We start from the raw sequence: 12895 nt of genomic DNA, 5'->3' as shown, positions 1-12895 counted from the left end.
TGTCTTCCATGAAATTTGATCCAGATTGAAGATTCAAAAGTGGGCATGTGGAAACAAAGGATGTATGCATGGATACAAGATACCCATACATACTCCTGGCCTGCATTCAACAAAATTTTATAAACCTTTTTTTTCCCTCTAGGATATTTTGGGCGAGGTGTGATGTGGAAATGTACTGTATATTGTTCTTCAGATTGTTAATATTCTTATATGTTACTTTTCTTTGGGAAACCACCCAGTCATTTTTGGAATTGGGCAGCCTAGAAACTGGACACAAATAAGCAACACTGCATACTACACCTATGGTTAACCAAATCATGGTTTACACAAGCCAGTTTTCTGGGTTTGCATGACACGGATCCATGAGCTGGCACACTAAATTTATCAGTCTCTGCAACCATTTTACACAAAAGCAATTTGAGATGGGAGACAGCATTGTATTCTTCCCCTTAATATTTGGGGATGGGTATCAATAATCTTGGCCTATTTTCTCTTTTCGTTTTGTAGTTACATATATACTTAAGAGAAGACAAAGGGTAAATTATCTGGATGGTTTGCAAGCCTCCCATATTTCTTTTGGCTAATTATTAAAGCACAAATGACTTTCTAGTGTAAAGGAGAAGTGCTTAAAGGGAAAAAAATAAGAGTGGATTCAAATAATTGAGAAGGGGCCTTTAAAGTCATTTGAACTTAAATGTTTTGTTCTGTTCAGGTATTCAAACTGAAGCATCCTCAAGTCTTTGCTTCAACCTATCTAATGAAAAAGAAAATGCGGTATCCATCTAGCAAATTGGTTCCACTAACAAACTTGTTAAAAGTTAAAATCAGAATGTGCCTTAATCTATGGGAGGAAAACATTCCGGAGTGAGAATTATTTTATTTTTGTGCGTTGTCTTAGAGTTCCATTTCACAAGGGAGCAATTCTGCAGCCTTCTGAAGCCTTCCCCATCCTTGTGAGTAAAAAGTTACCCACTCTGCCATCCCAGATTTTACCAGGCAGCAATGCCACGAGCCCGCTCTAGAGGGCATTCAAACGAACCTGGCCCTGGAGAAAACTAGGAGCACTTTTGCTTCTTCTCTTTCTCCAGTCTCCAAAAAGTTTCACGTCTCAGGTTAGCATCTCCCCACACTTCCGACTGTATTTTGTATGCCCTCCCCCCCTCCCCCACCTTAAGCTGGTCTGCTTAAACTTGCGGCGCCCTCCTCAATTGCTACTTTGCAACAGAACAACTCGGTGCAAGAAAAAGGGAGCGAAGGAAGGTGAAGCGGGGACCCGAAAGTTGCTACTCTATAGCAGCGTTTCCCAACCTTAGGAACTTGAAGATGCGTGGACTTCAACTCCCAGAATTCCCCAGCCAGCATAGCTGGCTGGGGAATTCTGGGAGTTGAAGTCCACGCATCTTCAAGTTCCTAAGGTTGGGAAACGCTGCTCTATAGACCAGCAACCCCGGGGGGGGGGGGAAGGGGGAAAAAAGAGGGTCCGGTTCTAAAACTAGCACGCAAGGTTGGATTTCTTTCCTCTCCTTACACCTCCTCCTTCCTCGTTTCGTGGCGTTCGTGCTAGATGCCGGTCTGTCCCTTTCCCCTGGCGGCTTACGAAGAGGCTAGTAGGAGGCCGAGCCCACGAACTCACTTGCGGGATCTAGGATCCCGCGCCTTCGAAGCGGGGCTACTCATCGGACGGAGGAAACAAACAAACAAACTCCGCAGCCGGAGCCTCCCTCTCGTTAACAACCCTGCAAGCCGCGCTCGGAGCACGGGATGAGTTTTTTTGCCTTCTAGCCTTCCGATATCTCCGGCGCCTTTGCAACGCCCTTTCTGTGCCGGCATCTCCCTTGGTTGCCCTTAAGGCAAAGTGGAAGCCTTTTCCCACGGAGTCCCGGACAAAAGGATCCTCTCAGTGTTTCCCAACCTTAGGAACTTGAAGATGCGTGGACTTCAACTCCCAGAATTCCCCAGCCAGCTATGCTGGCTGGGGAATTCTGGGAGTTGAAGTCCACGCATCTTCAAGTTCCTAAGGTTGGGAAACGCTGCTCCAGTTATCCCGTACCGACACGGAGGCCGCCAAAACCGGGAGCTACCAGCGGTCTCGTGTGTGTGTGTGTGTGTGTGTGTGTGTGTGTGTGTATGTTGTGTGCAGGGTTTTTTTTTCTCATAGAACGCTCAGAACGGAGTTCCGGCACCTTTTTTTTTTGGATGAAACCTTGTAGGGTAGGCAAGGCGGGGTTGTATGACATGTGTGAGTGCCGGCACCTTTTTCTTTTACAAAAAAAGCACTGTGTTTAATTGTATTAATTATATAACTATGGGTAGATCTGCACCTTTTTTGGATGGAACCTTGTAGGGTAGGCAAGGCGGGGTTGTATGACGTGTGAGTTCTGGTACTTTTTTCTTTTACAAAAAAGCACTGTTTAATTGTATTAATTATATAACTATGGGTAGATCTGCACCTTTTTTGGATGGAACCTTGTAGGGTAGGCAAGGCGGGGTTGTATGACACGTGTGAGTTCCGGCACCTTTTTCTTTTACAAAAAAAGCACTGTGTTTAATTGTATTAATTATATAACTATGGGTAGATCTGCACCTTTTTTGGATGGAACCTTGTAGGGTAGGCAAGGCGGGGTTGTATGACACGTGTGAGTTCCGGCACCTTTTTTCTTTTACAAAAAAAGCCCTGGTTGTGTGTATGTGTGTGTGTGTGGGGGGGAGGGCACTCTCGGATCTCTCGTTCAGACCTGCTTCTTAACTCGAATGATCCGCTCAGCGCCAGAGGGGGGCGCGAGAGCGGGACTGGCTTTCCAACGGGGGGGGAGACAGCCCCCTCCCCGCCGGGAGGGGAGGAAGGGAAACCTGCCGTCCCTACCTAAAAGGGCTGAAGGGGAAGGAGGGACGAGCCTCCCGCCTGGCTCGCTCGCTCGCTCGCGACACTGCAAAAGCGTCTTCCCCGGCTGGCGGGTTATGAATGGGTGCAGCGGAAGCACCGCCCCCTCCGGACGTGACGCCCAGCCAATCGGCCGGCGGGGCTGCGTGGATGGATGAGGTCAGCGCCGTGGTGTCGGGGAATGGAATGTTGCGAGTGTAACATTCGGAACCGGGGAACGTTCGGAGATCGAACGCGGCGATCGGGCGACGTCGCAAGAGGAGCAGGCGGCGTCCTCCCCCTCCCTCCCTCCTCCCTCCCTCCCTCGTTTCCCGGGCTTGCGTGGATCGCCGCTCGCTGAAATGAATGGCTGAGAGGGGCGGGGGCTAAAAGGAGGCGGCGGCGGCGGAGGAGGAGGAGGCGGCGGCAGGAGCGGCAAGCCGCGGCGGCGGCGAAGAAGGAAGAAGGAGGATCTTTTCGTCGCTTCCATCCCCGGGGCCATCCCAAGGCGGCGAGATCGCTGGAAAGCGTGCGGAAGTCCCGCTCGTCAGCATGCCTTGCAGCCGGTGCTAAACACACCGAAAACAGAGAGAGAGAGAGAGAGAGAGAGAAATGCAGGGATTCGTAAGGTTACGGTGCTCGGGCCGGAAGATGTAATCCCGGCGGTGTTATCTCCAGCGAGCCCAGGCAAGCTGCATCCAGATTTATTCATCCAGATTATTCATCCAGATTGTTCGGAAAAGCCGGGCGCCGGGCTAGCGGACTTCTTGGCTTGGCTTCCTCCTTCCTGGCTGTTGTTGGGCTTGTTTTGTTTTGTTCTCTTCCAAGGGATGTTTTGCCCGAGTTGAAGTTGCTCTTCCTGCTCTTAAACTCTCCGAACCCCCCCTTGTGCGTTTGCTTGTCGTGTGTGTGTGTGTGTGTGTGTACGGGTGTGCATGCGAGAGAGAGAGAGAGAGAGAGAGAGAGAGAGAGAGAGAGAAGAGGGCGGGACGGATTTCTCGGTCTGGCACCCGCAGATTGGAGAGCCGGAGCCCGGGACTCGGCGGCTTCTTTTTTAGGTTCAGAGCCGCCGCTGTCTTTTGTCTTCTCTTCCTCCTCTTTTGCATTGCCAGCCAATTCCCCAGCCTCTTTTGGAAAAAGCCACGCTGGGCGGGCTCCGCTCTCTTTTTTTTTTGCCCCGGTTTTCTCGCCCTTGCCTTCTTTTTCTCCCTTGCCTTTCCCCGAACCCTTTTTTTTTTCCTTCCCGGCCTCGCTCCGTCCCTCTTCATTTCCAACCCACCCCACCCCCCGCAGCCTCCCTTTCCTCCTAAAGGCGAGCCAAAGATGAAAGACAAGAGGGGAGAAAGTTAACGAAATCGCCCACATGCGCTGCATCAGTCGGAGCCTTTGGGAAAGGAATCGAGAGAAGGTGGGAGAAGAGAGTTTAAAGTCTTGGCAGGCGGGAAAATGGCGGACTCGAGCTGAAAGTGTCAGTTGGCAAAGTTGGGCGAGCTTTGTGTTTATTGACGATCCTCTTGACCCAGATAGGACACATGCAGGCCAAAAAACGCTACTTCACCTTGCTCTCGGCTGGCACTTTCGTCGTCCTGCTCTTCTATTTCGGCGGCTTGCAGTTCAGAGCATCCAGAAGAAGCCAAAGCAGGCGAGAGGCGAGTAGCAGCAGCAGCAGCAGCAGCAAGAATGGCTTGCAACGCCACGAACACTACTGGCCCCGATTCCCAGACGCCCTGCGCCCTTTCCTGCCTTGGGATCAGCTGGAGAGCCAGGATTACAACCGGCACGCTTCCCCTCGCCAGAAGCGCGACGCCAATACCGGCGTCTACAAGGGCAAGAAGTGCCGCATGGAGTCCTGCTTCGACTTCGCCCTTTGCAAAAAAAACGGCTTCAAGGTCTACGTCTACCCCCAACAGAAAGGGGAGAAGATCGCCGAGAGCTACCAAAACATCCTGGCGGCCGTCGAAGGCTCCCGCTTTTATACGTCGGACCCCAGCCAAGCTTGCCTCTTCGTCCTCAGCTTGGACACCTTAGACCGAGACCAACTTTCTCCCCAGTACGTGCACAACCTGCGCTCCAAAGTGCAAAGCCTCCATCTGTGGAACAATGGGAGGAATCATTTAGTTTTTAACTTATATTCCGGCACCTGGCCTGACTACACTGAGGACGTGGGTTTCGACATTGGCCAGGCCATGTTGGCCAAAGCCAGCATCAGTACGGAAAACTTCCGGCCGAAGTTTGATGTCTCCATCCCTCTTTTTTCTAAGGATCACCCAAGGACAGGAGGAGAGAGAGGCTTCTTGAGGTTTAACACCATCCCCCCTCTGAGGAAGTATATGTTGGTATTCAAGGGGAAGAGGTACCTAACTGGGATAGGATCAGACACCAGGAATGCCTTATATCATGTCCATAATGGGGAAGATCTTCTCCTGTTGACTACCTGCAAGCATGGCAAAGATTGGCAGAAGCACAAGGATTCTCGGTGTGATAGGGACAACGCCGAGTATGAAAAGTAAGTGAAGGCACTTGGCCTCTCGCATTGCTTTCCTTCTCTTTCGCACACGTGGCTAGGGTAGCAGGGACAGATTAATAATGCCTTGCAAATGTTCCAGGCAATTCTCCATCTCGCTTCTTTCCTTGCTTCATTTTTGTCATTTTTTTTTAAATGCTCCAGCTGAATCACAAGTCCTTCATAGTCCTGTTAGGTATGTAGTTATTTATTTATTTGACCTCCTTCCTGATTCTTGGTACAATTGTTCAATTGTGAGCTGAAAAAACAGGTGCAACATTGTAAGTTTGTGGCTGGGGTGTGTGTGTAGGTAAGCGGACATGTTATTTCAGTTCATTGGCTACAGTACAGAACTGGGGTGGCTTCCATCAATTGGGGATTTCACCTGTGATATCTGATTTTTTTTTAAAGAGGCGGCCAAGGACACAGAGTCACTGTGTTGAGCAAAAGGTGTGCAGGATTGCGCTGTGAGTTTTCTTAAATGTTCAGGAATTCCTATTCATGCCTCAGACCAAGTGCACGCCCCATTAATTTCTTTTAAATAAAATGGCTCTGAATCACAGTGTAATCTGCTGCATCTTTTCTTGCTTTAACTGGAGTTGCTCATTCGGACTCTGTGTGTCTCATTGGCTATTTGGGTTGAAAAGCAGAGGCTCTTTTATACTTCCTCACTCATGAAACGCTTCCCGTCCATCTCAGAATTCAATGCTTTCTTTTTTCTTTTTTTTTTACCCTGATGAATATGGCCTGAAGGACAATTCAGGGGATCTGCTAAAATGTGTGGTCATATATTTTGCAGAGGCAGTTATCTTGTCTCAGGTGTTCAGCACTTGGGGGAAGTGGATCTGTTGATCTGTCCAAAAGATCACTGTCTTTCACTGTCTCATTTATTTTTCTTTCCTACAAAAGCTGTAACCTCAGTCAACATGAGGTGTGGAATTGCTCCAACCTCAAGCCCTTTACATATGTTTTTCCATGTTGATGGCTATTTCCAGTGAGATAAACATTTCCTGTGGTTTTTTTTCCATTCTATGTCTCTCTTATTTCCTTTTGAAATTAATTCTGCAGAGTTACTTTGGATAGCAGATAGATATTGTATGTTCTGTAGAATCCTCTGTTGCCAAAGTATGTTAACCAGCTTTCTGACCTGCCCAGAGCTTGATCTTCAGACCTACCTACACACTAGGCTGCTCTACACTTTAAAGGCTAGCTAGGGTTACATCAAGAGGTGCTGCAAGAACAGGTCCCTGTGAACTCTCTTGACATCCCATAGTTGATTTTTTTGGCATTAACCTTGTGAACTCTCAACCTTCCTCCTTCCGTTATATATTCAAGATGAACAGTATTTAATATTTATTTGTTACGTATATGTAGGGGTGTGGGTCTATACGTATCTTATATATAGTATGATTTAGGTGTGTGTCATGTATGTGTTTCACTTTGAGAGCGGGCAACTAAATTTCATTTTTGATGTGTGCTGTTGCGCCCACAGTAAAAAAAATGACAATAAAGGTTGTCTTATCTTATGAACAGGATTGTGCGCTTATTTGCTATTCTTTTTTTAAAAAATAGCTCCTATGAGGGTTTCTTTAATCTGAAGATGCTGACACAACAGTTTTGCAAGGAGGGCCATGGAAGGGTTTTAGTGATAATGAATCTGTTTGAAACTAATTAGCTAGGTTTAAATGCTGATCACAGCTGTGTTTGCAGAGTTAAGATCCCTGTGTTAAAGAAACACACTACACAATGAGCAAATAGGGAAGTTCAGTTATGTAAGCACATATTGTTCTAAAGCAGTATACATCAAGACTTGCTTAGAGGTTCATTAGATCAGGACTATATTTCATATCAGAATTACCAAAATGTCTAAAAGTGAGATTGCAGTCCTTGCAAATGAGCTGACACTTGAAAATATTTATTAGATTTATATCCCAACTTTTCTCTGGGACTTCTGGGTAATAATGTATGACTGAGAGACAACAACTTGATCAAAGCGTTCCAGCAAGTTTCCAAAATTTAGAGAAAAATTTAAACCTGAGACTCCCCTGTTTCTAATCAAACAATTTAGTATATCACAGTGGAGAGATGTTCCTGGTCAACTTCGCTTGCTGTCAAGAAAAAGCTGAGGAGGGTTAGATTTGGTTAATGCTTAGATGGGATAACTCCAGAGAAATCCATTTAGGTGGGAAATTTGACAAATCCTGAAAGAAGACACTGGTAGACCGTTTGTCCGTGTGTGCCTTCAGATTAGTCTTGACTTCAGGCGACTCCCTGGACATGTCCACAATGTTTTGTAAGAAAATATTGATGGATTCAGGAAGTCACCAGCAGTTGGGTTGATCTACCTTCTTTTCTTTACTAGAAATACCTGAGAAATGGATTATCAGCTAAGTTCTTTCAGGATGGAAGACCCATGCTTTGTAGAGCTTTATCTTTTCAGCCAAGGGGAGTATTGAAAATCTGAGCATCCGTTGTGGCTGCTTTCACAAAATGGCTGCCTGTGGGGAGACCATCCACTCACAGTGTGGTTCCAATAGGAGGTAAGGCCATGCAGGGATACCTCTTCCCTGAGAGGCCCATCATCAAAGATACTTTTTACTACCTGAGCTAGCCCATCTGTTTTTTTATGGACAATGTGGACACACTTGCACAGACAGCTTTGTCACCCAGCAGTATTTCTGACAATTGTCTGTTGAGGCTATGTGAAGCCAGTTGTCCTTTCTGCAAACGAAGGTCATGAGGTGACCACTGCATTGCCTCACAATGGAGTATTTTTCTGTTTAACAGTATACTAATGAAAGACTTTCTTGCACAAAACCTGCTCCCACGTTTGCCATATGGTCATATAGTGACAGACTTGAATTGCAAGCAAAGTTTGGTTCTCATGCAGTAGTTCCAGATTCTCCAGTCGCTTACGTTCACCACACTTGCAGGCATGTTTACATAAAGAATGTGTGTGTAATCAGTTGATTTGGCTATATTTTGGGGTGCAGGATGAGGGAAATACCTGCAAGAGCTTACATCCTTTTCTTTTACTTCCTTTTCCCATCTTCTGTTGAAGCCTTTTTCCAGCCTTGACTATTTATGAAATCTGATCTGATAATTTCTTGAAGCATGACTTATTTCCAGAATCCTTTAGAAGCACATTGTATCTGTTTTTACGTACAAATGTGTTATTTATTAATATTTTTTTTAATAGGGTGAAAAGTAAATGGAGTTATTTTAGAGAATATTTCAGTATGAACCATCCCGATTTGCACTGGATATAAGTTTTTAATAGTTTATTTTTTAAAAAGCAGGCAAAATATGATCCGGTGCGCTAAATTTCCTCTTAATTTCTAATAGACATGTCAGCAGTGTGGGAACCTCAATGGACAGGGGCAGTGTATATCTAATTACCTGAGGTGGAAGGTAAACACTGCTGTGTATTGCGATGCTAAAATAGCTGGCTACTGTTTGGACGTAGGATGTCCATTCCAGCAAGACATTTTTCATTTCTGGAACCAGAAACAGCTTTGAAATGTCTTTTTTGTTGTTGTTGAGGTGCACATAAATAAATCAGGTACTTACTTGCCTCTCAGTTTCCTGTGATACTTGATCTTCACTTTCCTGAGTAATTAATCTTACCTTGATCTCTGTGCAAGACAGGAGCTCAAATATTTAGCAAGTAGTCTTCTGGTCTGGGAGCCTGGCAAAATCGGCCGGGGGTGGGTGGGAATGTAGTTTCTCTTTCTTATTCTGTCTCTCTTTAAAAAACTTGCCTTCTGTTAGTCTGCAGCCTTATTTGTGCTTCTCTGAATTTAAACCTAAACAGATTTCTTTTTGAAGGGGCCTGCAAATTAGAGGAAGCTGAATCTGTTTCTCAATAACCTGGATGAAGTCAGAATGTTTAATTCTGAATTTTCTGTGAAATCTGTTTTACATATTCAGTTGGCAAAAAGGGACAAGAGGAACAACTAAGTTTAGCAAGTTAATTGCAATGAAATGTTGTCTAGAGAAAGTGCTGAGTGCCCCACATTTTTTCCTCCATCTGTTCCCCCCTACCCTACCCCTTCCTCTAATAAGCCCACTACCTCTTTTGCAGTGTGTTCAAGACGTGTTTTAGCTTAGTCTTTCCAAGTTTTATTAAAAAAAAAACCCATCTGCAGGAGCAAACTAATTAATTTTCCTTGAAGTTATACATCTTAGCAGATAAAGCTGATGCTGGCTGAAATAAATTAAGCTACTTTGATTAGGATACTTTGATTAGGATGCTTTTAACTCCTTTGAAATTTAACTGGGCTTTACATTACTTGTGAAATGTGACAGCACATAACCATCATTATGAATTAGTTTAATGGCAACTGGCTTTATTAATGGTCAAGAGGTCCTCAAGCTGAGCCCGTTGGACATCTTTGCAATTTTCATAGCAACAGTGTGGAAGCGATCTGCCATTGGCTTCCAATGTTTGCTTCCATTTTCCCACAGCCTAAAATTTTCTGCTAGTTTCTCTTTTCCTAAATGGGTCTCCCCCGATTAACTGAGAAATTAAGACAGAGTTGGTTAGATAATGCTACTTGTTGAGAAAACTAAATCATGGGCTATGTAATCATGATTTACAGGCTGCAGCAAGATGAGTTTGCCCAACATGCTAATCAGTAAGATAGTGTTTATAAATCACATTTTTACAGCAAGCTAAGCCAAAGCGCAGCAAAGCACTTTATGACTTATTGAAAGCGTGAGTCCAGAATTCTGTTTACTATTGAAACCTGGCTTTTTTGGTCATTTTCGGTCAAGATAAGTAAACTTTGTTGAGCTTGTCAAGCAATAGCAAACACAGATACATATTTTGATTTGAAGATTGCTAGGATGCCTTGTAAAACATTCCAGCTTAGCGAATGAAATGTATTAAGAGTCTTTCTCATTTGTGTGCTGTGGCCAGAGAATTTTTAGAATAGTTGGTCCCTCTAGGTAAGTAATGTTTCTACTATGAATCCTGGTATTTTTTCTCTCTCTTAGGGATTGAACTAAGATAATAATTAAAGAGAAGCCTCTGCAGGTGTTGGTCATAGAATGGACTATTGACCCTCCCAAGAATAGAGTGAATATTTACTCAAAAAGTTAATATTTTGGCAGAAATGTTCAGCAGTGAAAGTCAGTGAAATATTCTATTTTTTTCCACCTTTTACCTGGAAGTAAGAAGTGGAAAGATCAGGAGTGAGAAGGTACTTGACCCTTTTATGCAATTTTTCTAAACTCATTTTCTTCTCCTAGAGGTGCTTTAAGACCTGAGCGCCACATGATGGGGTAAGCTTCCATTACTTGCTCCAGCTCCTGTACATCTAGCATAGGCATGTCAAACTCGCGACGTCATGTGACGTATCGGGAGTTTTGCCATTGCCGGCAATGGGGTGGGCAGGGCTTTCACGTGACACATCCGGCCCGCGGGCTGGCAGTTTGACATGTCTGATCTAGCAGTTTGAAAGCATGCACATGTGAATAGATAAATAGGTACTACTTCAGTGGGAAGGTAATATGACATGATATTTTACAAAGCACCAGAAGGCAAGACAAGAAACAATGCATGAAAACTAATTAAGGAGGGAAGCAACCTAGAACTAAGAAATTTTCTAATAGAACAATTAATCAGTGAAATGACTTGCTTCCAGAAGTGGGTGCTCCATCACTGGAGGGTTTTAAAAAGAGACTGGACAGCTACTTGTTTGGAATGGTATAGGGCAGGGGTGTCAACGCAACGTCACGTGATGTGTCACGATGTATCGTGACTTTTTTTCCATTTCTGGCAATGAGATGGGCGCGGTTTTGCTATGATGCAACTGGCCTGTGGGCCAGCAGTTTGACATCTCTGGTATAGGATATTGGACCTTCAAGGTCCCTTCCAACTCTGTTTTTCTTTTATTCTGTAAGAGTGTTCCGTGCGCCTCTGTATATAGTCATGCTGGCCACATGACCATGGAAATATCTTTGGACAATGCTGGCTCCTCAGCTAAGAAATGGAGATGAGGACCAGCCCCCTAGAGTCTGAAATGATTGGACAGGAGAAACCTTTACTTTTATCTTAAGAGTCATTTAAAGGTGTATGGTGAATTGACCAACATTTTAAAGAATTGACTGGCCTTGTTATGTGGATTTATTTATTTTATGTATTCATCAAATTTATATGGCCACTCATCTCATGAAAAAGTGACTCTGGACCACATAGGAGACTATAAAACAGTACATCAAACTATTATATTTTTAAATCACAAAGATTAAGAGAAGACAACAGATGTAAACAACAATGGGCCCACCTCAGTACCTTGCATATCCTGGTACTTTCATCTATAATTATAAGCCATGGTTTAGTTTTGACTGGTTGGTTAAGCAGTCAGCAGGGGTTGGTTATCATGTAATGCTAAGCCAAAATACAACTATAGGACTTAATATCGAAACAAACCACGTGGCTAATATTACACGGTCTGTCTTCTTTTTAGGTAACTATTCTAGGATTCAGTTGCATAAAGTAAACTACCTCTCAGCTGAAATCTATAGAACTGATCTTGGGGATTGTTTGAATTTTGTAATTTTGCCCTCTCCGAAATACTCTTGAGGGCTGTAGTGAGAAGACTGGCAAATTGTTTGAAACAGAAGCACTTGATGGTAAGCCTTTTTCCACTGGGAAAATATTGAGTAAAGAATATGGAGGAGTCAAGTTCTTAATTGGTAAATTATAAAACAATCAGGGGCTGTTCCTTCTGTAGAGAAGGCTTAAAATCAATGATATAGATTTTTGTGATGAAGTTTGCAAGGAAATATCTATGATAGCTTTCTTTATGGTGGTTGCAGATTATGCTGGTCACAGCAAAGGTGATGGGATTGAAGTCCAGCACATCTGGAATGTCATTGATAGTAGGAAAACTGATGCAGGATCAATGGTGTGGATTAGCATAATGGAAGGGAGATAGGTGGCTTGCTGAAATTTGATTTTCCAATGTTTTTCTATGTTCTTTGCCTCAGTGTTGTACTGTGAATAGCCACAATGAATATGCTATTAAGGTAAGAGGAGAAAAATAGCTACCCATCTTTGAATGTAGGTTGCTTGTTGTTTATTCATGTCAAAAGCCAATTTAAATAAGGCATACCATATAGCATAAAATTTTAAAATATAAAATACAGAATTAAAATATGTACAAATTAAACAAGATTTTGTCCAGAAACTAGCAACATTAATTGCATTCTGTCGTACTGCCATGAGGTCTTCAAGGGTACACTTGATCGGGACACAAAAGGCAGGTGTTGTCTGCATGTCACCACAGTCACAAAGAACAGAAACCACCAGATAGTCCCATTTGTTCAGAGTGTCTCTGGATTTTGTACCTGTGCACAGTTTGTTCAATGATTTTCATACTTCCCAGCTTTCGTCAGACCCAGGTAACAGTACATCCATAGGTTCCATCCCGTGTTGTTCTTTGTAGCTTTCCATTGGTCCACTCTGCTTTCAATTTCTTCAAAATTTTCCATCGGCCTAAGGAAGCTTTCCCTGGAGTTTAGTC

The 12895-nt window shown here is 44.0% G+C and overlaps 1 protein-coding gene across 1 annotated transcript in view; it reads left to right on the top strand.

Moving 5' to 3' along the window:
* The first annotated feature begins 3346 nt into the window (after positions 1 to 3346).
* The window catches only part of EXT1 (exostosin glycosyltransferase 1), a 310771-nt gene continuing 301222 nt past the window's right edge, over positions 3347 to 12895 (top strand). The window contains exon 1 of the mRNA XM_083359823.1: positions 3347 to 5366. Coding sequence (XP_083215949.1) covers positions 4393 to 5366 — 974 coding nt within the window. The 5' untranslated portion in view covers positions 3347 to 4392. The remainder of the gene's footprint in view (positions 5367 to 12895) is intronic.

This window comes from Vipera ursinii (assembly GCF_947247035.1).
Source record: "Vipera ursinii genome assembly, chromosome: 3".
Taxonomy (NCBI): Eukaryota; Metazoa; Chordata; class Lepidosauria; order Squamata; family Viperidae; genus Vipera; species Vipera ursinii.
The sequence above is the reverse complement of the archived record's forward strand: the minus strand, read 5'-3'. Positions and strand labels throughout refer to the sequence as shown.